The sequence below is a fragment of the Crocuta crocuta genome, unplaced genomic scaffold (assembly GCF_008692635.1).
Source record: "Crocuta crocuta isolate KB4526 unplaced genomic scaffold, BGI_CrCroc_1.0 scaffold39, whole genome shotgun sequence".
In the NCBI taxonomy this organism is placed as follows: domain Eukaryota; kingdom Metazoa; phylum Chordata; class Mammalia; order Carnivora; family Hyaenidae; genus Crocuta; species Crocuta crocuta.
Genome location: NW_027533334.1, coordinates 6,505,570 through 6,532,604, shown reverse-complemented (window position 1 = coordinate 6,532,604; position 27,035 = coordinate 6,505,570). Strand labels below are relative to the sequence as shown.

At 40.1% G+C, this 27,035-nt stretch overlaps 2 protein-coding genes across 3 annotated transcripts in view; one reads left to right on the top strand and one right to left on the bottom strand.

Annotated features, from left to right (window-relative positions):
* Positions 1–5,955, top strand: part of VPS13B (vacuolar protein sorting 13 homolog B) — a 761,997-nt gene extending 756,042 nt beyond the window's left edge. The window contains exons 61-62 of the mRNA XM_077748161.1: positions 279–528; positions 4,356–5,955. Of these exons, the coding sequence (XP_077604287.1) occupies positions 279–528; positions 4,356–4,604 (499 nt within the window). The 3' untranslated portion in view covers positions 4,605–5,955. The remainder of the gene's footprint in view (positions 1–278; positions 529–4,355) is intronic.
* An 838-nt stretch (positions 5,956–6,793) lies between these two features.
* COX6C (cytochrome c oxidase subunit 6C) lies at positions 6,794–25,504 on the bottom strand. 2 transcript variants are annotated; one of them, XM_077748162.1, is made up of 4 exons: positions 25,411–25,504; positions 24,272–24,398; positions 16,191–16,319; positions 6,794–6,919 (listed from the first exon to the last, which is right to left on the bottom strand). In XM_077748162.1, exons 2-3 carry the CDS (start codon positions 24,383–24,385, stop codon positions 16,206–16,208), a joined length of 228 nt encoding a protein of 75 aa, XP_077604288.1. In that variant the 5' UTR covers positions 24,386–24,398; positions 25,411–25,504; the 3' UTR covers positions 6,794–6,919; positions 16,191–16,205. The 2 variants fall into 2 exon arrangements, with proteins under 2 accessions (XP_077604288.1, XP_077604289.1); XM_077748163.1 differs by lacking the exon at positions 25,411–25,504 and adding an exon at positions 25,008–25,179.
* Between the last annotated feature and the right edge of the window lie 1,531 nt (positions 25,505–27,035).

Genomic DNA, 27,035 nt, shown 5'->3' with positions numbered 1-27,035 from the left:
CTAGTGTTCTAATCAGGGGTGACGTTTCTAATGGGAAGAAAAGGAGCTAGCCAGCCGAGGGAATCTTTGTCCCCAAGGAGAAGCTGGATTCGATTGACCAGAATCAGCTGGAGAATCAAAGGGACAATTACATTTGAACCAAAAGTTAATAATTGGCAGGGCCCTTTGCCCTTGGGGGGCTTTGTGTAAGGACGCCCCAGCTCCTGGTACAGTGTGTGCTGGTACAGGACCATCTTTCCCAAACTGGCTTCTAGCCTCACTATTCTCCTTTGAAACAGGAAAATGCTTCAGTCCCTGGGCAGACCAGAAGTCCACATGGCCCTGGATGTGGTTCTGGTGAGGGGCTCGGGCCAGGAGCATGAAGGGTGCCTACTGCTGACCTCGGAAGTGCTCTTCGTGGTGAGTGTCAGTGAGGACACGCAGCAGCAGGCCTTCCCTGTCACGGAGATCGACTGCGCACAGGACAGCAAGCAAAACAACCTGCTCATCGTGCAGCTCAGGCAGCCACGAGTGGCCTGTGACGTGGAGGTACATGTCAGAAAACAGGGTGACTGCGTGGCTAACTGCCGGGGAAGCCAAGATGCAGGCTGACTGCGGGTAACTGGGCAGCTGAGCCTGCAGCCCGTGGAGCGGCTGCTGGAGACTAGGAGGGCGGCCAGAGGAAGCGGTGTGGGGGCACAAGGGGGCCCGTGCAGAAGGAAGTTGGGAAGACTCGGCCCAGGTGTGTATGTGAGCCTTCCAGAGGGGAACCCAGCAGTAGGCCAGGTGGACTCGAGGCCTGGGGCTATGCTGGTCATAGCTGGATGAGGCCTGTCATCAAGGGGCCGGTGCCGAAGTAGATAGGACGGCAGGGCTCCAGAACAGGTGTGTCCCAGAAGGGCCAGGGCCGAGGCAGCATTTCTGTGCTGCTGCTCCATAAAGCAGGCCCAAGTCTGCCGAGCAGTCTGGAGGCACAGGAGAGGACCGCCACAGAAGTGAGGGATCAGGAAACAAGTTCATGAGCCAGGAAGGAGGCCTAACTCCCTCCCCCATTCCCACTCCAAGACTGCAGGGGTCAAAATTTTGTGCATGAATCTCTTTCCTCCCGCTGCACTGTACTCTGTGTGGCTCTGTGTTCCCTCTCCCGCGGGGCACATCCCCATCCCAGAAGTACTGTGGGGTCCCTCCTGGGACGCTGCTTGGGCTCTTGGGGCAGCTCCCTGACCACAGCCGGGCCTGCTCCTGTACTGCATGCTGGCTCCTGACCACACAGAAGTTGACATGGGATACAGGCCCAGGCAGGGCACACTGGGTGTCAGGGGTGAGCCCCGACAAGAGCGACGCCAGCTTCCTACAGTCCAGCGGTGAGCAGGTGCACCCAGTGGAAAACTGCTCTGTTCCTGCCTCCCTGCTGACTTGCCTGATCCATGGGGTTCCAGTTGGCCCAAGAAGCTCACCCGTTTTTCCACACAGCACAGGGAGTGTAGGTCAGTGGCAAGCTGGGTCCTGCTGGTCCCAACCTGAGGACTGAGTGGCCCCAGGAAGGGACAGCAAACCTGCCTCCAGCAGATCCTCCCCAATTCTTTATTTTCTTCCTGGTGAGGGAGCCTGTGTCTCCCTCACATCAGTTTGGGTAAAATTATTTGAGAAGCGGGAAGGCAGCCAACCACAACAACCCCGAGATTTCTCTAGCTTCTTGGATGCTAATCAGTCGGGCTTTAAGCTGGGGCTTGGCACTAGGCGTACATTGCTGCTTCGAGTTGATGACTTTCTGGGAATAAACAGAGGTCAGATGTCCAGGCTGACTTTAGATCTGCCAAAATCTTCTGATCCAATTGACAATAAAGCAGCAGTGATCTGGCTACAGGATTTGGCAAGGGATAGTATCATTATCTTCAAGTTGTTGGTCCCTAACGAGAAACTTCCAAGGCCCTAAGGAATATCTCTATCACTGTTCCTTAGCTGCTTGGGAAATATTTCATATCTTAAACTGAGACTGGAGATTCAGCTTTTGCTGTTAAACTGTCTCTACTGTCTTCAACTGTGATCGTTCTCCCTCTGGCTTTTGTTTGAGGGGGTGCTGTGGGGATTAACATAGCTGGGAAGGAACAGACCTGCTTCTCTAGGGGTGAGTGAGATGATGGCTGGAGTCACCACTCCTAGAAGTTGCCAAGGTTAACTGAGACCATGGGGTCACCGAGTCAGAGGCAGAAGCACTGACGCTCTGGACGCCATGCTCAACGCCGGTCTTCCACCAGTACTCGGGAGGACAGGGGACTGGGATTCAGGAGGACGAGGCGGGAAGAGATGACCGAGGGCAGGAGTACTGCAAGGCAGCTGTGCATGTACCCGGCAGCACCTAGCTGTGCTGGCACAGGACACAAACGGTGGAGGTCCAGTTTGCCTTCGGCCCCAAATTCTCTGAATCTATCCCACTTTACGTCCCCCCTCCCCCAACTCCCAAGAAACAGGAAATAACTGCCCCTTCAGTCTGGTGTCCAAACCCTAACCCCCTTCCCCACTCACCCCAAAGGAGACCCAAACTTTAGAACAAAACGCCCATTTCTTTTCTGAGACCGTACACCCTTCCTTAGGAGTGCTGACCCAGTCTATGTGCAGATCGAGGTGGGGGAATCACTCAGTGGTGCTGCTTATCACGGGGACTTTTCCTCAAGGTCGGTCAGGACTAGTCACGTACAAAGCTAATCCATAGATGCAAACTTGGGTTAAGAAGTCTACTTGCTGTCTTCCAGGGAAAACTAAGAACAGTACTTTAAGATCTTTATATAAAATGCCTTTTCTGATGGTTTTTTTGTTTTGTTTTTTTGCTTTAGATACTAGGAAACACAGCTCCTTTGAAATTTGGAAGGAATTAATTTGTAGATGACATCATTCAGTATATTGAAATGTGGCAGGATTCAGATTTTTTTTAAATCAGCATTTGCTTTTCTTGGTTAAATGCAGCCATTTTTAGGGTAATAATTGCTTAATATGCCTGGCACATTATTGAAATCCCTTATGAGAGGCTCAAAATGAGTCAGAAGGTCAATTTATTCCTTGGCCAGGTTCCTCTCACAGCACGGGTTTTCCTGTGCTGCTGTTCAGGAGGAGCAATTAAGACTTTCTGTGTTTTCAAAGCTTTCCAGCTGAATTCTGACCCCATCAAATGATATCATCAGAGCTCTGGCTTTTGCCTGGTGGTACACAGCTTTCATCTGTCAGTGAAACTTTGTGGGCCTTTATTTACTTTCCCAAGCTTAAAAACATGCTATCCGAACTCTGACGGATGCCCTACTTACTTCTCTGGCAGCCCCTTACTCCTTACCGTCCGCTGGCTTTGTACAGGTTTTAAGACACCCTTGGCTGCAGTTTCCGTGCCCTATGCAGAAACGCAGAAATTCTTTACATTACTACTACTTTAAGAACTCAGAAGCCCTTGTTAATTCTTACCCAGAGTGGTCTTGCCAATATTTGGTAGGTACAGAACCACTGAAAGGTCAGTGGCTACCTGATTCCCACAGATCAGTGGTTTACACTGGAAATGTCCCAGGCCACATGATCTACACACTAGATAGCTCCAGCATCTCGGGGTGGGAAGAATTTATAGCTCCAACTGCCTTTGATGGGTGCTTTCTCAGAAAATCTCACTTAAGAACTTAGGTAGTATATCTCCCTTCTCCTATTTGAGTTCCACTGAAGATGGGCCAGACTTTTATGAACCATAAATGTACTTTGCATCCTCCCTTTTTTTTTCCGTAAAAATTTCCCCTTCCTCTGCCCAGTTTTTTTTCCCCCCTCTGGCTTTAAATCCTGGTGTTTATAAAAACAGAAAATGTTACAGTTCAAAAGGTATTTTTTTTAATGCTCTGGTTTCAAAGCCACTGGTTTGAAAGAGGTGCTCTTCTCCAGAATTTTTTCTGTTAAACTGAAGAAGTTTAAGAGACAAGCTAACAGAACTTTTACTTCAGGATGCGAGTTTAGTGTTGATTTATGCAGAGGAAAGACACTCTTCTTTGTTCCTGAGCTGGTTCCTAAAGAGCAGTGACAGATGTTTAATAGTTAATGAGTAAAATGTTACCAAATCATCAACTTCAGACATGTGAGTGAGTTTCACACAACCCCAAACGCCTATTCAAAGGAGGGTGTCCTAACAGTCTCGTGCAGAGCTTCGTCTGTACTGCTGGAAGCACGGTGTTATCACCGCCACAGCTCAGAGGAAAAATAATAAAAAGCACCGTTTTGAATAAAATGGCTTTATTAGAGGACCTAAAGGCATGATGTACAGATGTATCAAGGCAGAAACAGAAGGAGTAATTTTGTCATGGGAGTCCCATTATGAGGATTTGGCAACTAAAGACTCTATTTTTGGATCCCAGGTGGATGGAGCCCGAGAGAGGCTGTCCGAACAGCAGTACAACAGACTGGTGGACTACATCACAAAGACATCCTGTCACCTGGCCCCCAGCTGCTCTTCCATGCCGACAGCATGCCCGGTGGTGGCTGTGGAACCTCTCCCCTCCACCGTGAAAACATACCACTATATGGTAGATCCACATTTTGCTCAAGTCTTCATTAGTAAATTTAACATGGTAAAAAATAAAGCCCTGAGGAAAGGGTTCCCTTAAGTACGCTCTGAGGTGTTGATCCCTGCTTGTACAACTTATTTTTAAAAAAGAAACCTAACTAGCTCTAAGAGTATCTAAGATGAACACAAGGCCAATACTTTACTATATTTATAGGTAATTTTTCAGCCTCTTCTAAAATTAATTCAGATTCTTTTCCCTAAAACTAAGAAGATACTTTAAAGTGCAATTAAAACAACAACAACTTGTTCCTCTCCCATTTGGCAACAGTGATTAAAAGTCCCTGTTGTCATCATCACACATGTATTCCCTTTTACTCTCTAATAGTATTTGCTAAACTGTTTACTGTAATTAAGATCTGTTAACTCTGCTCTAACACAAAATGTGGTCAGGCCTTAGAATGGAGAGACTGGTTAAATTCCCAACGGCATCTGTTTCTAGGCTAAAATATCCTCATCTGCAAACGTTTGGAATCTTTAAGTGCTTAGGATTTTTATTGTTTAACTTGTTAAATTTATTACTTAAATGTGATGCTCTTCTTTAAGTAAAACCTGCCATGTATATTCCTACTTTAAAGCCTGCATGTCACTGAAATTTACAAGACATTCTCATGACTGTCCAGGTCCACTGTGGAAGAAATCTCTCTCCAATTCGTGTTAGCAAGCAAGCTTAGAGTAAATCCAATGTCCATCAATGAAAACAGAGCACCCAGACTGCTCAGGTGAGCGCTCTAGTTCTGTAAATAAAACAACTAGGTATACCCGACACTCTCTTCTGGAAAGGTTTTAGCAGGATAGTCATACTGCCCTGGGTTACTGGAGGGGAATCAAGACCCCCAACGTTAGCCTTAACAATGAGCCAGTCCAAATCGTTTATTCTGAATTGATATGATCCAATACAAAAACATTCCCAATGACTGATCTTATTTCTGCATTTAAGGATGGGTTTTTATCAAGACCCTGGGTTACACATATCATCTTAGTAAAAATCTCACTCTGATTAAAACATTTTTACTGACTATATCTGAATTGGGTCTACAAAATGTTAAGTACAACTGTGAGATGCTAAGAAAATTCAATTTCAAATGCTCACTAATTTTTAATTAAATCTCACATCATTGGGCACAAGCACTCACTGTGTAGTTGTTTCTGGAAAGTCAGACTGTTAACTAACAATTCAGGCTAAATCTGAAAAACTGATTCTTCCATTAGTTTGTTGTGTCACACTCATTTAGGATAGTGACAGCTTTGTGAACTTTGAGTAACTATTTTTAAGAATGTAAATATGTATTAATTATTGTATCTTTTATGGTCATTTTGCATACTACTTCTAAGAACTGTTATATAAATTGTTGAAAATAAAAGGAATCCTTGAGTTACTGACCACACACAAATGTGTATATACGGTCACCAGGTTTTTTCCAATACAGGTTTTCACCAATTTCTGGGTTTAATACGGCCCACATTATTAGGACCCAAGAATTCCGCAGGAGTTAAAAAGGCTAAGAAAAAGTTGCTGTTATCCTAATAAAGTGCCAATCAGTAATAAAATTAGCTTAGGCTAAAATAAATTTTAAAATTGCAGTATTTGATCACAAAGAAACAATAATTAATAAAGTTCCCACACTCTTGTCATTAGAAGATGATACTCTAATACAACTTTTTTGGACTAGATATATATTCCAATTTACATATACATACAGATAGCTCTTCAACAGTGAGTAAAAGAACCTTTATATTTTATATTTATATTTTAATTATCTATTACATCTGGTAATTAATCCAGCAAGGCTTAAATGCTTAAATGTGATGCCCTTCTTTAAGTAAAACCTGCCATGTATATTCCTACTTTAAAGCCTGCATGTCACTGAAATTTACAAGACATTCTCATGACTGTCCAGGTCCACTGTGGAAGAAATCTTAAGTGACAGAAGCCCAAGGACAGATCTTACCAAAAAAAATGTTCTCTGTCCCTTCTATACTTTATGCTCTTAGTAGTTTGGTAGGCTCCTAGAGACCTCCTTAATTCATGATGCAGGACCAAGGAGGGCACCTAGCAGTATTTCAGTGAAATTAACTCCAGAGCAATAAAGAAAAAATCCTAAAACAATGAAACCTTTAAGAAATCTTGAAATCCAGTTATCTTCCTGAGGTTCATAAATAAGCACAGTTAAAATCTCTAATTCTGACGCAAGTACACTGAAGTATCAGTAAGAATAAATGAGCAAAGACTTACTGTCCACCGTATCTGTTAGTTTATTTATCAAGAGAAACTATTCCATAACCCAACATTCATGTTTCATAGTTCAGGAACACAGGTCAGTGACAAACTTCCATGGAACTCAACCCAAAGAAATTCTGTGGAAAAAAAACAGTGGCTTAGTTAATGACAAGCATTCTCTGCTAACACCTTACCACCCTTAAGGTCACATGAGGTCTACTCCTGCTTCTGGAGACTACACTTGGCTCACTCACCTTCTGCCCAGGAGAAGACCATTTCAGGCAGCCTGGGCTCCAGGTTCACTCTCTGCCAAGGTCCCTGACCATCCTAACCAGTTTTGAGCATTCAACAGCTTACTCTGACTTCTTTTCATTCACCAAATTCTGCCTTTTTCTTCCCTCTCAAGTCCACTGTCCTCCATTCCCTTCTCACACCCACATACTGTTCTGAAAAGGAGCAGCCTGTCTGTTCTAAAGAGTATTTCTCTCCCTGTCTCCAAATCTGTTTTTCTCATTGGTTTTTAAACACAACTTCTCATTTAAAAAAAAAAAGATAAAACAAATATTTAAAAATTAGCCTGTTAACATCCAATTATGAAATGTAGAACCACTGTGGAAACTGAAAATGTCAAGGTTAAAAACCCATCAGTTAAGATTCAATACAGAATCATTAATATTTACTTGATCTTTTTATTCTTACCTTCAGTCTTTTTTTCCCCCTGTGTAATGTTTACTAAACACAGAACACCCTTGGGGCGCCTGGGTGGCAGAGTTAAGCGTCCCACTCTTGGTTTCAACTGAGGCCGTGATCTCACAGTTTGTTTCAGCCCCGCATCACACTCTGTGCTAACACTGTGGAGCTGGCTTGTGATTTTCTCTCTCCGCCTCTGCCCCTCCACCACTCACACTGTGTCTCAAACTTAAAAAAAAAAAACGAAACAAAAAAAAAAAACCCACCCTTTATATAAAATATTTTCTAGTATGTAGTAATCTCATGTTCCTTTGTAGTAATCATCATTTCTAATGGACATAATATAATCAATAGTCCATGGTATAAGAAAAATCATAATTCCTTATCAATTTTCCAACCTTTGGAAACAGTTCCTGTTCTTTCTACTGTAGGTTATATGGTAGATATTTCATACATGCGTTTATCTGCGTTTCAGATATTTCCTTTAAGATAAACAACTACAGGGGTGCCTGGGTGGCTCAGTCAGTTAAGCATCAGACTTGATTTAAGCTTGGGTTATGATCTCACGGTTTGTGAAATCAAGCTCCATGAAGAGCCCAGTGCTGACCGTACAGAGCCTACATGGGATTCTCTGTCTCCTCTCTGCCGCTCCCCCACTCACTCTCTCTCAAAAAATGAACTTAAAAAGCTGCAGCAACCAAACACTAATAGAACAAGAAAAACACACAAAACAGCAGGAAATATGGACTTGTTCCTAACTCTTGCCCCACCCCATCCTTTGTGCAGCACGCTGTGGTCAGGAGGAAACTGACCAATTCCTGGCTCCTCCCTCAGGGCAGAAGGTAAAGAATAAAAATCGCTTACAGCATTCTGACTTGTCTGAGAGCTTCCCAAGGGACTGTTCTCTAACTTGCCTATGTGGTACCAAGCGCCACTGGAACGGCGCGGCGTACTTGAGATATCAAAATGCAAGCCGCTGAAAGGGGTGGTAGGCCCCAGGACAGGAGCTACAGAGGACCTGCGGCCTCACAGGCACCTATGGGCAAGAGACTATGAGAGGAGGAATACAACACAACAGCTAACGCTCTAGAGGAAGTGGGGATGAGACCCTTAGAGAAATTTAACACTTAAAAAAAATCAACTGAGTATACACAAGAACTGGAACAAAAAACGTGCGCGTGCGCGCACGCACACAAAGAAGATGTATCTCCAGAGAAACTCTGAGACAACCCCGAGCCTTTATGCCTGGTCATTTAGTGAAGATATTCTCCTGCATGGAGCTAACCCACAAAGACCGGGAGGGGATGGCTATTATTCAAATGCCATAATTTCAATAAAAGACAAAGGAAAAGGGGTGGATGGTCTATTCAAAGGAACAATAAATTTTCAAAAACTGACACTAAAGAAATAGACGCCTCTAACTAAAAAATGACTTTAAAACAAAGGTCTTAAATACTGCTCGATGAGCTAAAGGAAAACTTGGGACAGGCAACTAAATGAAATCAGGAAAATGATATACAAACAAAATGTCAACAGAAAAATTGTTTTAAATTGAAATTATGGTCACAAAAATGCAATAACTGAACTGAAAAAATCTCTAGAGGGGTTCAACAGCAGACTCAGACAAAATAATCAGCATACTTGAAAACACTTCACTTGAATTATTGAGTCTGGGAGGAGCACAAAGAAAAGAAAAGAAACAACAGAGCTTCAGGGACCTGTGGGACACAATCACAAACACCAATATATACATTATGGAAATCCCAGAAAAGAAAAAAGCAGAAGGCTTATTTACAGAAATAATGGCTGAAAACTCCCCAAATGTGAGGAAAGAAATAGATATACAAATAAATGTAAGAAGTTACTTGGAAGTAGGATAAACTCAAGCCCACACCAAGACATATTACAATTACGTTCTCAAAAACCAAAGACAATACATCTTCAAAGCAACAAGAAAAAAATCGATTCATCACCTACATCACCTCTGTAAGATCACCAGTGGATTTTCACCAGAAACCTTTCAGGTCAGAAATCTGTCAGATGATTATATTTAAAGTGCTCACAAAAGAGTCAACCAAAAATACAATATCTAACAAAACTGTCCTTGAAATATGAGGATGAAATTAAGACACTCCTAGATAAACAAAAAAGCTAAAGGATCAGGAATTCTTCCCTGGACCTGCAATGGACGTTCTTCAAGTTGAAACAAAGTATACTAAAGAGTAACTTGAAGTCATGTGAAAATATAAAGTTCTCTGGTAAAGGTAAGTATATGAACAAATATAAACCAGCATCACTGTAATTATTTCACAACTCTTAAGTTTGGAGGATTTAAAAAACAAAAAGCAAAAAACCCTATAAAACTATGTTAATGTGTACACTACATATACTCTGTGACATTAATAGGAAAGCAGAGTTAAAGAGTAAAATTTTATTTGCGATTGAAGATATCAGTCTGAAGTAGACTGCTGTCTTTTGTTTTTTTTGTTTTTTTTTTTGTTTTTTAAGTTTATTTGCTGAAGTGCCTGGATGGCTCAGTCGGTTAAATGCCCAACTCTGGCTCAGCTCATGATCTCAGTGTCTTTGGGTTCCAGCCCCGCGTCAGGCTCTGCTGACAGCTCAGAGCCTGGAGCCTGCTTCCATCTGTCCTCTCCTCCCCCACGTGCACTCTGTCTCTCGCTCAAAAATAAACATTAAAAAAAATTTTAAGTTTATTTTGAGAGAAAGAGCAAAAGCATGCATGAGCAAGGGAGGGGCAGAGAGGGAGGAAGAGAGAGACTCCCAAGCAGGCTCCATGCTGCCAGCACAGATCCCAACACAGGGCTTAAACCCACCAACCATGCCATGATACCTGAGCCAAAATCAATAATTGGAATCTTAGCCAACAGGACCATTCAGGTGCCCCAGATTGTTGTAATTTTATCATGTCCTATACAATAGCGAAGGTAACCACAAAAAAATATCCATAGAATATATACAAAAGGAAATAAGGGAATCAAAACATGTCACTACAAAAAAAAAAAAAAATCAACTAAATGCAAAGGCATTGAGAGGAAATGCAGGACCAAAAAACTAAGATCTACAGAAACAATAAAATGGCAAGTCTTTCTCTATCAGTAATCATCTTAAACAGTTTAAATTTCCCAAATGTTAGAGTGGCAGAATAAATAAAAAACAGGAGCCAATCATATGCTGTCTACAGGAGATTCACTCAATCTAAGGATACCACACAATTTGAAAATGAAAGGATGGAAAAAGATATTCCATACAAAATAATAATCAAGAGAACAAGAGAGATTGTACTATCATACAAAATTTTTAGTCAAAAAATGTTACAAGGAACAAAAACATTACATAAAGAAAGGTCAATTTACCAAGACAGAACAATTACATATGTACTAAATANTATGTTCCAAGACCTTCACTGGCTACATTCTAAAACCTGCAGTGGATGCCTGAAAACATGGATAGTACTGAAACCTGTATATACTATGCTTTTTCCTATAGGTACATACCTACAACAGTTTAACTTATAAATTAAGCACAGTAAGGGATTAACAATAAAATAGAACTTTTCTAAGTGTTAATAGTACACTATAATGAAATTTACAGAACTGTGGTCTCTCTCAAAATATCTTACTGTACCGTACTCATCCTTCTTATGATCTAAAATGATAAAACACCCACTGGATGGGATAAAGGGATGAGGTAAAGGTACTGTGGCTAGCATTAAGCTACTACTGACCTTCTGACAATATTTTAGGAGCAGGATTGTCTACTAAGGGACCACAGTTAACCACAGGTAACTGAAACGGCCAAAAGCAAAACCATGGATAAGTGTGAACTACTGTAATGGCTAGAAGAACTAGACACAAGATCATTAAGATAGAGGACTTGAACAACACTACCCACTAGATGGACCTAACAGACAGACACAAAACAGAACATGCTACCCACCACCACCACAAAACACAATTTTCTCAAATATAGACAGACTGTCCAGGATAAACCATATGTTAAACCACAAAACAAGACTTAATAGATTTAAAAGACTGAAATTATACAAAGTGTCTTTGCTGATCACAATGGACTGAAACTAGAAATCAATATCAGAAGGAAAATAGAAAAACCCACAAAAAAATGTTGAAATTAAACATTAGCAAACCTTTAGGCTAAGGAAAAAAAAGGAGAAGAATCAAATAACTTAAAACATTAGCAAACCTTTAGGCTAAGAAAAAAAAGGGAGAAGACTCAAATAACTAAAAACAGAAATGAAAAGGAACATTATAACTGATTTCACAGAAATAGAAAGGATTGTAAAATAATGCTATAAACAACTCTGTTGACAAATTAGATAACCTACATGAAACATTAATTCCTAAGATACAAATCAGGAAGAAACAGTAATATTGAACAGACCTGTAACTAATAAGGACCTTCCAATAGAGAAAAATCCAGGATGAGATGGCTTCACAAGTGAATTCTACCAAACCCTTAAAGAATTTACACCAATCCTCCTCAAGCTCTTAAAAAAAAAGAAAAAGAAAAGAAAAAAAGGGAACACTTCCAAATCCACTCTATGTATTATATTTTTATTTTCAGTGGAGAGAGACTGCCCCTACTACGTTTTCCTAACCATTTCCTATGTTTCCTCTTGTGAAAACATGATTGGTAATTTCATTAAAGAACAGAAAACATTCTATAAGGCCAATATTACCCCAACACCAAAGCCCAGACAAATATAAGAAAACTACAGAATATCCCTGAGGAATACAGATGCAAAAACCCTTACCAAAATACTAGCAAAAAGAATTCAACAACTCATTAGAAAGATTATACAACATGAGGAAGTGAAATTTATTCTTGGAATATAAGGATGGTTCAACATACAATTAATGGAATACACCACAGAAGTAAACAAAAACCACATGATCATCTGAATGGAGAAATTTCAACTGAAAAATCTGATACCTTTTCATGATAAAAAACACTCCACAAAATACATAGTAATAAATCTAACCAAGGAGGTTAAAGACCTACCCTCTGAAAAACTAAGACACTGATGAAAGAAACTGAATAGAAAGATACACCATACTCACGGATTCAAGACTTAATAAACACTGTTACAATGTCCATACTACCCAAAGCAACCTAGAGATTCAATGCAATCTCTTTCAAAATACCAAGAGCATTGTTCACAGAACTAGAGCAAGTAATCCTAAAACGTATGTGGAAACACAAAGACCCTGAATAGCCAAAGCAATCTTGAGAAAGAACAAAGCTAGAGTTATCAATCCCAAATTTCAAAGTATTTTACACAGCAATAGTAATCAAAACAATATAGTACTGGCACAAAAACAGACACACAGATCAATGGAACAGAATAGAGCCCAGAAATAAACCCACACTTATATGGTCCATTAGTCTACATGACAAAGCAAGCAAGAATATATGGGGAAAAAATAATCTCTTCTGGGAAAACTGGCCCACTTTCTTATGCCATACACAAAAATAAATTCAAAATGGATTAAAGACCTAAATTTGAGACCTGAAACCATAAATGTCCCACAAGAAAGCATAGTAAATAATCTCTTGGATGTCAACCTTAGCAACTTATTTATGGACATGTCTCCTCAGACAAGGGAAACAAAACGGAAAATAAACTATTTGGACCATACCAAAATAAAAAGCTTCTGCACACCAAAAGAAAGCATCAACAAAACGAAAAGGCACCTACTGAATGGAAGAAGATACTTGTACACCAATTCTCTGATACGGGGTTAATATCCAAAGCATATAAAAAACTTACACAAGTCGATACCAAAAAACCCCCAAATAATCCAATTAAAGATAGGCAGAAGACCTGAACATTTTCCCAAAGAAGACCTACAAGGCCAACAGATAAGTGAAAAGAAGTTCAATATCACTAATCATTAGGGAAATGCAAATCAAAACCACAATGAGATATTACCTCACACTAGTCAGAATACTACTATCTAAAAGACAATAAATAACAAGGGTTGGTGAGGATGTGGAGAAAAGGAAACTCTGGTACACACTGTTGGTAGGAATGTAAATTGGTGCAACCACTGTGGAAAATAGTACAGAGATTTTTCAAAAGTTAAAAACAGAATTACCATATGATCCAGTAATTCCACTACTGGGTATGTACACATACACAGGCACAATTATTACTCAGCCATAAAAAAGAATGAGATCTTGCTAACTGCAACAGTATGGATGAATCTGCAGGATATTATGCTAAGGGAAGCAAGTCAGGAAACACTCAAATAGAAGCAGATGCAGGAGGGGAGGACAGATGGGTCAAAGAGAGGAAAGGTTTTAAGAGGTACAAACTTCCAGATATAAAACAAGTCATGTGAATGAAAAGTAACAGTACAGGGAGAAAAAAATACTTAATAAATTAGGAACAAATGGAAACTACCACAACATAATAAAAGCCTTATATGAAAAGCCCACAGCTAATATCATATTTACTGGTCAAAGCCTGAAAGCTTTCTTTCTAAGATCAAGAAAAAGATAAGGATCCCTATTCTTACTACTTCTATTCGATACAGAACTGGAAGGACTAGCCAAACCAAGTAAGCAAGAGAAAGAAATAAAAGATATCCAAACTGGGAAGGAAGAAGTAAAACTATGCAGATGACCTGGTCTTATAAGTAGAACACCCTAAAGATTCCACGGGGAAAAAAAACCCAAAAACCAAAAAACTCAGAATAAACTAACTCAGCAAAGTTGCAGGATACAAAATCAACACACAAAAGCCGGTTGTATTTCTATCTACTAACAATAAATAATCAGGAAAAAACTAAGAAAATAATTCCAATTACAATAGCATCCAAAAAAATAAAATACACAGGAATACTTAATCAAGAATGCAGAAGACCTATATATTCAAACTACCAAACACTGCTGAAAAAAATTAAAGATACAAATGAATGGAAAGGCATCTCATGTTCATGGAGTGGCATACTAAAAATTGCTAAGATGTCCAAAGTGATCTACATACATAATGCAATCCCTATCTCAACAGCATTTTTGCAGAAGTAGAAAAATCCACCTAAAATTCAGAGAGACTATCAAGGGACCCTGAATAATCAAAACAATCTGAAAAAAGACGACAAAGTTGGAGGACCAACACTTCCTAACTCCAAACCTTACTATAAAGCTATGGTAATCAAAATACTGTGGTACTGATATAAATATAAACCAATGAAACAGAATAGAGCCCAAAATAAACCCTCACATATAGAATCCAAAAAATTACCAACAAAGGTACCAATATCATCCACTTGGGAATAGACAGTCTTCTCAACAAATGCTATTGGGAAACTGGATATTCACAAAGAAAGAAAGAAGCTGGACCCTTTTAGAATCTCGTATCTCAAAATTAACTCCAATGGATCAAAGACCTAAAGGTAACAGCTAAAACTATAAAACTTATAAGAAATAAGAGAAGCTTCAAGGCATTTGAACTTATAAGAAAAAGTAACAGGGGCACCTGTGTGGCTCAGTCAGTTAAGCGTCCAACTTTGGCTCAGATCATGATCTTGCGGTTTGTGGGTTTGAGCCTCACATCGGGCTCTGTGCTGACAGCTCAGGGCCTGGAGCTTGTTGGATTCTGTCTCTCTCTCTCTCTCTCTCTCTCTCTCTCTCTCTCAAAAATGAATAAACATTAAAAAAAAAGAATTTTAACAAATTAAAAAACAAAAGTTCCCTGACATTGGGTTTGGCAGATTATTTGGATAGGACACCAAAAGCACAGGCAACAAAAACAAAAATTACACAAATTAGACTCCATCAAAATTTTAAATGTCTGTGCAAAGGACACAATCAACAGAGTGAAAGGCAATCTCTAGAATGGGAGAAAATATCTACAAATCATATATCTGATATAAGAGTTTAAAGAACTACAACTCAACAACAAAAAAACCCAATGTGATTAATATAGGTGAAGTACCTGATGAGAAAAGATGCTCAACATCATCAACCATTAGGGAAATAAAAATGAAAATCAAAATCTAGTACCACTTCACACCCATTAGGAGGCTACTATGGGGGGGAAAAAAAAACAGAAAACAAGTACTGGCAAGGTTATGTGGTGAAACTGAAACCCTTCTGCAGTGTCGACAGAGTTTAAAATGGTGCAAGTGCTATATTAAACAGTATAATGGTTCCTTAAAATAAAGATGGAACTACTGTATGATCCAACAACTCTACTTCTGGGTAAATACTCAAAAGTATTAAAAGGAGGGATTTTAAAGAGATATCTGCACACATCACAGCAACATTATTTACAATGGTCAGAAGGTGAAAGCAATCCAAATGTCCACCAAAGATGAATGAAAAAGCAAAATACATACCATGGGATGTTATTTAGCCTTAAAGGAAAGAAATTCTGACACTATAACAGATGAATTCTGAGGACATTATATTAAGTAAAATAAGCCTGGAACAAAAAGACAAGTAATGTATGTTTCCACTTAAATAAAGTACCCAGAGTAGTCAAATTCAGAGACAGTAAATAGAATGATGGTTGCCAGTGAATGGGGGGAATGGAGAGTGGTTCAATGGATAATATTGCAAGATGAAAAGTTCTGGAGATCGGTTGTACAACAATGTGAAGGTATTTAACAATCTGTGTATTTTACAATTTAAAAAAGATTTTTAAACAGTAACTTCAAACAGCTACATTACCTTTACACTCCAAAATCACTTTGCACTCTGAAAGATACCAGCCTTCCTCATCTCCTCAAAATCTTTCATGGAATCATAATTTCTGTAGAAATCTGCATAAGCCTTCTTTCTTGGTTCGGCCACAGCAAACTAAAAAGTAACATATCCCATTAGGGCTTATTTTTTAAATCATTAGAAACAATATCCAAAGACAACACAAATAATGTTTGTTCACCTTTAACTTGAACTCTGTATTTCCTAAGGCAAACGTTGGAAGCATTAACACAGATGCAAGGGAAGAGCCTCATGGAAACTACTCAGCAAGAGCAAGAGGGGCCCTCCTTGCCTAGCAATAGATTACCCCTTTTTTTGGGTGTGGGTGTGTACACTGGTAAGAGCCAAATGAAGATACCCAGAAAGCTAAAAGGTTTTAGGGAGAAGAAAGCTGCCTTCCCTTCAGCAAAACCCAAATATCCCCACAGCTGACACATGCTAAAAAATTCTGGTTCAATTTAAATTACGTTAATTTCAAAGGACTCAGATCAATTCAGTACCCACCTGATTCTAAAAGGCACAAGAAGGGGGCGCCTGGGTGGCTCAGTCGGTTAAGCGTCCAACTTCAGCTCAGGTCATGATCTCATGGTTCATGGATTTGAGCCGTGTCGGGCTCTGTGCTGACAGCTAGCTCAGAGCCTGGAGCCTGCTTCAGATTCTGTGTCTCCCTCTCTCTCTGACCCTCCTTTGCTCATACTGTCTCTCTCTCTCTCAGAAATAAATAAAACATTTAAAAAAATAAAAATAAAAGGCACAAGAAGCTTTCTATCTGGTAAGAACAGTTCCAGGTAATTTACCCTTCAACATCATTTAAGTGCTTAGAATAGACACTGAACTGTTTTACAGATGAGGTATTGGGACTCAGAATTTAAATAACCTGATTAAGGTCCAGGAAGAAGCACCAGTTGGTAGATGAGTCAACCAGGATTCAAACCCAGGTGTGTCATTTGACAAAGATTTTATTTTCCAAAAAACACTACATACTAGATTTCAATGTATGGGTTATAATACAAAATCAAATCCTAATCCTGCATATAAAAAACAGTAAAAAAATTTTTGAGTCCCAAACTATATCCATTAAGGTATTGCAGAAATACACAGAATCATGACACTTGGTACTAATAGGTAAGAGGCCTTTACTTGGCAAACTTGACTGCCTCGCCTTCTATCTAAATTCCCAACTTCTTTCTTCCAGGGAAACCAAGAGGCAAGAGCCCCAATGCAACCCTCTGAACTGAGGCCATCCCATTACCCAGAAGATAACTGAGCATTTGTTGGAACAAGAAAAATATTTTTACTTTTAAAAATACGGTCCACTAGGGGTGCCTGGGTGGCTCAGGTGGTTGAGTGTCCGACTTTGGCTCAGGTCATGATCTCGCGGTTGTGGATTCAACCCCCCACGTTTGGGCTCTGTGCTGACATCTCAGAGCCTGCTTCAGATTCTGTGTCTCCCTCTCTCTCTCTGCCCCTTCGCTGCTCAAACTCTCTCTCTCAAAAATAAAACATTAAAAAAAATTTTTTTAGTAAAAATAAAAACATGGTACACTAAGGCAGACAAAAATAAAGTAAAAGGCTCAGTCAGTGAACCCCAAAATAAAAACAAATGGGTTTTATAGCCCCACCTAAATTATTTTGTTTTCCGTTACACTCTAGACTTTAAGTCAAAACTCTGGACTTCAGCAAAAAATATAAACTATCAAATTAGATCCACTAAAAAAAATATAATCAATTTAGATCCACTACACCATGAGTTACTTAAAAGCCATAAAATCTAGATCTGAGGCCCTACACCAAACAAGCTAATACCTGAAAGTTTAGGACAAGCCTAATTTATATAATAGTAATTGCTCTACCTACAGGGAAGATCCCATCAGGAAACATCTTGCCTCAAAATCTAACCCATATTCGTGAATTTAGGCTTAGCAGATTAACTTAACCAAAAATGATTTACTGGTTGGTTCATGTAAAAAGCATAGAATTTTATTAAAATTGTGAATGTAAGTTAAGAATAAAGGCCAGATCAACAAAGTGAATTACACTAACTGGACTGGGAAAATGAAGGAAGCAACCAACTACCAAGAGAATCAAATTTACACCTGTCTTATTTCTTTAATAAGAATTTGGATTCCTTAATGCTTTGGGAACTTTCCAACCAATCAAACAGTAACTGTACACAAACACTAATCTACCAAGCAAATTTTAAAACTTCATTAAGGATAGATGAACTATGGGTCTGCCATGGTCCTGGCTCTTAATTTAGTAGAAGAGACACACACTAAAGAAAGTATTACTTAAAATACAATGTGCTCAATACTGTAAAAAAACAGTCTGGTACAAAATGACTGAGAACCTAGCAGAGCACAACCAACCTGGATGAATAGGCTGCAATTCCAAAAAGGAAACATTTGAGTCGGTCTTGAGGATAAACTGGAATTTGCCTCAGGGGTGGGATGAAGACATTACCTTTGTATACAAACTAACGGGAGAAAGCAGAATTGGGTAACAGCAACTAGTTACAAAGGGCTGGAGAACTGGGTATATTAGTACTGCTGGGAAGATGATGGAAAGGCAGAAAGGGCTAATCAAAAGGTATCTTAAAATCAAAACTAAATTCCAGCAAATCATCCCTGATCCATTAGTGAGCAATGATACCAATTTAGAAGACTGCAGCCAGTAGTTAATGTATTTACTATAGACCAAAAGTTTGAAAGCCACTGCACACGGGGCATTCAGGAACCCAATGACACAAACATCTTTTTTTTTTTTTTAAGTTTATTTATTTATTTTGAGAGAGAGAGAGAGCACAAGCAGTTGAGGGTCAGAGAGGAAAAGAATTCCAAGCGTGGGGAGCCCGAAACGGGGGCTCAAACCATGAGATAATGACATGAGCGGAAACCACAATTCAGACTCTTACTTAACCAACTGAACCATCCATGCACCCCAAACAGATCTATTCTAGAAGTTAAGGTTAAAAGTGGCAAGAATCCACACAAGTTACAAAGGCCTCAAGTTTGGCAGAGACAATGAGGACACCGAGAGTGAAGAAATGAGTCCCCTAAACTTCTCTCCTTACTTCCACTTCACATCCATCCATCCTTTTCCCACATTTATTTCATGCCCACTATATGCCAGGTAGAAAAGATCTCATGGAGCAAAGGGTTTACTGTCTTGTGCTTGTCTCTTCAAAGGGTCTCAAAGTACCAATCTCTTAGTGTTTTGCTCAAGCTCTTCTCTCCCCTCAGTTCTTCAAATTCACCCTTTCAAGGCACAAATTCTACCTTTTCTATCAAAGAGCTATGACCCACACTGTGACCCACAATATCCCCCTATCCCACCGAAAGAAACAAAGACATCAATCAACTGTCAGAGTACAGATCCCTAGTACATGGAGGAAAGGTCCTTCTTGCCCATCTTTATTCTTCCAAACTGTATATAATCTGCTCCAGGAATAGCTATGGGAAATGAAATGTTTCATTTTTATTGTCTTGCAAGAATATCTAATTTTTTCACCTCCCCCAACTTGACTCTAACTTCTTTAAAGACACATGTTTAGATTAATATACACTTACTATACTCCAAAGCACCTGGAACTCTATACCACCTACCACTGTACTAAATTTTAGACACTACATCTTATTCAACAGATACTTTTAAGCATCTATCTGTGGCCCAGGCAACTGACATCAGGGTGCCAATGTGAACAAAAAAGCACCCTGCCCTAATGAGGTTCACAGTCTACTAAAAAATAGAAAAACGCTAAAATTATTAAGTACAAAGCACTGCAAAGCTTTAATTCTCTCATGGGCCATTATAACACATGGTCATAAAAATGTGTACTATCATAAACATTTTTATAGAAAAAAGTTATAAATGCCACATGGAGACTTAAAGAAATATAAACGATATAGAGTATTCTAGGAAAAAGGTGGCGTAGGAACACCAGGAATCTCTCCCAACCTAGACAACAACTGCACTAGCACAATCTGTCTAAGGTCACTATCCTGAAACTTTGGATCTCTTGAAGGCATACAATTTCCAGAGGAAGGCTTAAACTGTAAATTGCAATCAGGTTAATTTCATTCACTTTGAGCTTTTAACAACTTAACAGCTACCTATTCCCCACCCCCCCCAAGGAAGGCAGCTGTGGACATGTTCCTGGAGCAGCCTTCACACAGCTGTGTGGAACCAAGATGGGAAAGAAGGACCCTCCCCACCACATACAAGGGACCAGTACTCTGAGAGCTGACTGCTGCTTTTGTTCAGAGGCACTAACAGACTGGTGGTCATTGCTGCTGCACTTCCCCTACTGCTGCAAGCCTCTTTTTGACCAGCTGAGCAACTTCCAAGGAACTTAACAGGACAGAGCACCTTTTTCCCCATTCCCTTCTTTTTTCTCTTTTTCTCTTTTTGGGAGCCAGACATTAAAGACTAGGACATTCAAAGGCATCTACATATACAATTCTCACAGAGATTGCAGAATGGATTAAAAAATGACCCAACTAGGGGCGCTTGGTGACTCAGTCAGTTAAGCATCCAACTTCAGCTCAGGTCCAACTTTGAGCCCCACATCAGGCTCTGTGCTGACAAGTCAGAGCCTGGAGCCTGCTTCAGATTCTGTGTCTCCCTCTCCCTCTGCCCCTCTCCTGCTCACACCATCTCTCTAGAAAAATGAATAAATGTTTAAAAATTTTTGAAAAAAAAATGACCCAACTATATATGCTACCTACAATAGACTCATTTCAGTTCCAAAAATACAAACAGATTGAAAGCGAAAGTGTGAAAAAAGATGTCCTATGCAAACAGTAACCAAAGAGAGTGGTTATACTAGGAGTGGCTATACTAGTATCAGACAAAATAGACTTTAAATCAAAAAAATTATGAGATAATAAAAGATACACTTCATAAAAGCGTCAATAAGGCAACAACTTATAAAAATTAGAAACATTTACTCACCTAATAACACCAGCAAAATATATAAAGCAAAAATTGACAGAAATGAAAAGAAAAATAGTTCTCCAATAACAGTTGAAGACTTTAATAGCCCAATCTCAGTAATAGACAACACCAGGCCTAAGTAAGGAAAGAGAGGACTTAACTTGTTAAACCAACCTAATCTAACACATATACAAAGAACACCCCACCCAACAACAGAAAACACATTCTTCTCAATTTCACATGGGATATTTTCCAGGATAGACCAAATAGGCCACAAATTAAGTCTCAATAGATTTAAAAAGACACACAAAATATGTTCTCTGATCACAACTGGATGAAATTAAAATCAGTAACAGAAGGAAAACTGGAAAATTCATAAAACTATAAAGATTAAGCAACAAGCATTTAAACAACCAATGGATCAAAGAAGAAATCATGAAGGAAATTAGAAAATACTTAGAGACAAATGAAAATGAAAGCACAACACACCAAAACATGGGACACAGTGAAAGCAGTGCTAAGGGGGGACATTCTTAGCTATAAATACACATTTTAAAAAACAATACTGGGGACGGGACGCCTGGGTGGCTCAGTTGATTAAGTGTCCAATTTCAGCTCAGGTCATGATCTCACAGTTTGTGGGTTCAAGCTCCACGTTGGGCTCTGTGCTGACAGCTCAGAGCCTGGAGCCTCCGTCGGATTCTGTGTCTTCCCCTCTCCCTGCCCCTCCCATGCTCATGCACTGTCTCTCTCTGTCTCTCAATAATAAATAAAAAAGTTAAAAAAATATATAAATAAATGTAAAAAAATAAGAGAGATCTCAAATCAACAACCTAACATTACAACTTAAGGAACCAGGAAAAAGAACAAAATAAACCAAAAGCTAGAAGGAAAGAAATAATAAAGATTAGAGCAGAGATCAACAAAACAGCTAGGAAAACAAAAGCGAAAAACCAACAAGGCCAAAAATTGGTTCTTCAAAAACAAACAAAATTGACAATCCTTTAGCAAGATGGGCAAAGAAGCAAGGAGTGAAGATTCAAATTACTAAAATCAGAAATGAAAGTGGGGACATTACTACAGATTCTACAGAAATAGAAGGATTATAAGAGAATAGTATGAACAATTATACACAGACTGGATAACCTATATGTAATGGATAAATTTCTACAAACACAACACATACCAAGACTAAATCACAAAGAAAAAAATCTGAATAGAAGTATAACTACTAAGGATATTGAATCAGTAATCAAAAATGTCCCATCAAAGAAAAGCCCTGGACCGGATGACCATTAGTTAATTCTACAAAAAAAAAAAAAAAAAAAAAAAACCCAGAAAACTAAAGAATACCAATCCTCCTGAAATCTTTCCAAGCAACTGAAGTAGAGGAACACTAACTCATTTTATGAGACCAGCATTACCCTGATACCAAAGCCACACAAAACAGAAAACTACAGACCAATATCCCCTACGAACACTGATGCAAAACTCCCTGACACAATACTAATAAATTGAATTCAGCAGCATATTAAAAAGACTGTACACCATTACCAAGTGAGGTTTATTCCTGGAATGCATGGATGGTTGAACATACAAAATCAATGTAATACCCATTAAAAGAATAAAACACACAGACACACAAGAATCTCAGTGCAGACAAAGCATTTGACAAACTCAACATCCTTTCATGATGAAAAAAGGAACACTCAAACTAGGAACAGAATGAAATTACCTCCACATAACCCACAAGAATTTTTGTCACTTCTATTCGACACAGTACTCTTAAGTTCTAGCTAGAGCAATTAGGCAAGCAAGAGAAATAAAAGGCATCCAAATGAGAAAGGAAGAAGCAAAGTCATCTGTCTACAGATGATATGTGTAGAAAATCCTAAAAATTCAACACAGAAAAAACCTGTTAGAAATGTAAGATGGTGCTACAGAAAATAGTATGGTAGTTGCTTAAAAAATTACATGCAGAATTACCAAATGATCCATCAATTCCACTTCTAGATATATACTGAAAAAATTAAAAGCAGGGCCTTGAAGAGATACCGGTAACCCATGTTCATAGAAGCATTACTCACGAAACTTAAAACATGGAAGCAACCCAAGTGTCCATCAAAGGTGAATGAATAAGCAACCTGTGGCACCGACATACCATGGTATTATTCAGCCTTAAAAAGTAAAAAAATTCTAACACACACTACAACATAAAACTTGAAGACATTATGCTAAGTGAAATAAGCTAGTTACAAAAAGACAAAATATGTATGATTCCATTTACATGGGTATCTAGAGTAGTCAATGTATTTAATACCACTGAGTTGTATACATAAAAATGGCTAAATTTTGTATAATCTACCACAATACAAAAAAATTAATATATATTATTTAAAAAGCCCAAAATGCAGAACGGTAAAATTCAATGAAGGCAGAGCATTAAAATGCAGTTCTGTGGCAACAAATTCTTAAGGCTACTAAAAAAAAAACTACTGCCTTCCCGACATCCCTCCGCTTTAATACAATTATACCCTTGTGTTACAGACCGAACTGTGTCTTCCAACGCTCATGTGTTGAAGTCTTAGGCCCTCAATATCTCAGAATGTAACCGTATTTGGAGACCGGTCTTTAAAGAGGTAAATTAAAATGAGGTTTGTAGCGTGAATCCAAATCCAGTACGACTAGCATCCTTGCAAGAGGAAATTCAAACAAAAACATGCTAGCACGGAGAACCACGTGAAGACAAAGGGAGAAACCCACCTACAAGCCAAGGACGGAGGCCGCAAAAGAAATCCACCTTGCAGCCACACTGATCCTGGATCTCTAGCCTCCAAAACAGTAAATAAATCTGTTGTGTAAGCCACCCGATTTGTTGTACTTGGTCTGGCAGCCCTAGCAAACTAAGACAGCTTCCTTTAAAGTTGAAGAGGAAGCTATCCAGGGAATATGAGGTAGTTTCATGTCACATTGAGGTAAGTGGAGGAAGGAGGCACATTAAAGAGGGAGTTTCTTTAGAAGACTCAGAACTACTTATGAAAATAAAATACATTTTTAAATTTAAAACACATTTTCTGGGCCATAGGCACAAAGTAGAAAGCAAACATACATACCTTATAGAAAGCTGCAACCCCCAGGGACACAGCGAATGCTCCAATGATATGAAATCGCAGGCGCTTGGCCAGAAGGCCTCGCATCTGAGGTTTCATCAAAGCACCGGAAGTCATGGTAGTTATTCTCCTTCAAAGGTAAAATATTAACAACAACTCTTAGAACATAAAAAGATATCTAAAAGGCTCTTACAATAACGCACTTCAGTACCTAGAGGGGCAGAGGCATGATTCCTCCCACAAAGCTTACGGTGTTTAAAAGCTTAGCCTCCTTCATGGTTTTGTGGGGGATTTTTCCCTCTCGCACCCTGAACGACAACCCTAAATGAGCCACGTCACTGCGGCACAACAGTAAGGAGGCAGCAAAAACTACAAACAAAATTACTTCGACCACGGGAAAGGTAAGCAGTGGCTCCAGACGGACAAGTGCAAGCGCACTGATAGCGTTTACTCCTGTGCGAGCTTGCTATCAGCTCATAAATTCCACTGCACTGACGAGAAAACTGGGGCACACGAAGGAGACTTTTCCAAGGTCACGCGGTGAAAGATTGAACTCCGGCAGGGGCCCAGCCGTGGCCTCCAGGGCCCACCTAGGGACCCCGCAGACCTTCCGCCAAGGCGGCCGGGGCGCTGGGAGGCTGCTGGACGCCCACCCCCACCCCATTCCACCCGGCACGGCGACCCTTCTCCAGCTTCCAGAGAGCAGAATCACCAAAGTTCCCACACAGCGAGCACAGACCCTACGCTGCCCCGGAGCCTCGAGACCGCCTGAGGAAGAAACCGCCGCTCCCTTTTCACAGGTGAAAACGCTGGGGCCAGACAAATCAAATGACCTAACCAAGGTCACAATGACTGGAGGAAAAAACACAGCAGAGACCAGGCCCGGGCTGGCCGCCTCCGAGGCCCAGCTGCCTCCTCTAGACCCCAGCAGCCCAGCCTGCCCTCGGGGGCCCCCGCGGACAGCCGCGCGACCCTCCAGACGCCGAGGTGGGGGTGTGCAGGGGTCGAGCCGGCGAGAAGTTAAAAGCTCCTAACGGCAGAGATGCAAGCACAACTCAACTCCAGGGCAGAGCGAGAGCAAGCAACGGGATGCAGCAGTTATGAGAGGCCAGACGAAGGACGCAAAGGAGAACTATACTCACCTCAACACCAACCTCAAACCCAACGTCCTTCCTGATTCAGTAATGGACGGCTGAACGCAGGCGCAGAAGCAACGAGAGGACGGAGCGACGGTGGCCGGAAGAGTTCAAAAGACCTCCAGCGCGCCTCCAAATGCTCACAGCTGAAATTTAAGGATGTGATTAGCTTCTAACCTGTGCGACGTTAGACTAAGGACTTGACCTTCTGAGTCTGTTTCCTTAGTAAATTGGAAATTTTCTTACTCATATACACAGTTGGTATGAATTTATTAGAGAATACAAAGATAGTTAATATGTGAATTTTTTAAAATGTACCTTACAAATACAGTGCAAACCGTCCTGGGCTCACATAGTGCACGAACTGTGTGCACAAACCACCACTTTCACTACAACTACCCTCATGTGAATAATCGTTTGGTTTGAGTAAAGGGTTAATAAGATAGCCAAGTTCTAGGACCCCAAAGCCCAACTGATGAGACAGACATAAACCTATTTATATTAATCCTAAATGGAGGGCACTTCCACAGAAACATGACCCAGCGAAACAATTTACCCCCTGGCAGAGCTGAACAAGCTCTGATGGGGGTATTTGTGTGGGGTTTTGGGTAAAGGACAAGTATTTTTTTAATGTCTATTTATTTTTGAGAGNGGGGGGAGAGAGGATCCAAAGTGGGCTCTGGGCTGAAAGCAGAGAGCCTGACGGGGGGCGGGGGGGAAGGGGGGTTGAATTCAGGAACTGGGAGATCATGTCCTGAGCTGAAGTCAGCCACTTAATTGACTAAGCTACCCAGGTGCCCCAAGAGACAAATATTTTAAAGGAAGACAACTGGAATCTTATGGAAAGTGGTGTGTAAGGGTGAGGTGCTTGTGCCTTAGGGGTGGCAAGCTTAGTGTTTATTGAAATAGCCTGGATTTATAGTGTTGTTTAAGTCAACTCAGCAAGCACTGTGAAAGATACACTGGGATACAAAATATACAATATATACTCGATATAGATCTAACATGTATTGATTGAGCATTTAGGCTCTGCTATATAGTAGTAGGACAAATCTTCAAGGAGAAGTCAGGGAGTCTTTGTTCTTAACAGATACTCTAGAGAGTGAAACCTTTCAGTCACATAGAAAAGATGCTAATTGAGGGTCAAAGTGAGTTTGTACCTCTCAGTAACATTGTTTTCAGACCTCTTGTCAACCATCTACCCGACTAAAAATCTTTACAGGGGTTTGCCCAAGTGGTAACTTGTTCCCATTTTCTTTCCATCCCCACTCTCACAACTGGCCCAGAGAAAAAGCAGTAAGTTTCAGAATTTACAGAGATTCCTGTGCGTTGAATATACAGGGAAAACTTCAGGGAAGTCATGGAAGAGACAGAAATGGAGCTGAAACTCAGTCTAATAGAGAGGCCTGGATAAGTGGAGAAATCTAAGAGACGAAATTGGTCAGAAGAGTATGGCAAAGACACACTCAGGGAACAGAACTTGGCCTGAATGGAGTGTTCATTGGAGGCTTAGGAACACTGGATGGTAGGGAAGCACAGGGTCAATCACAATAATCCAAGGTGACACCTGAATAGAACCTGAATGATAGGGGTGAATAGAAAAGATGGCATATGTGGGTTCTGTTCTAGAT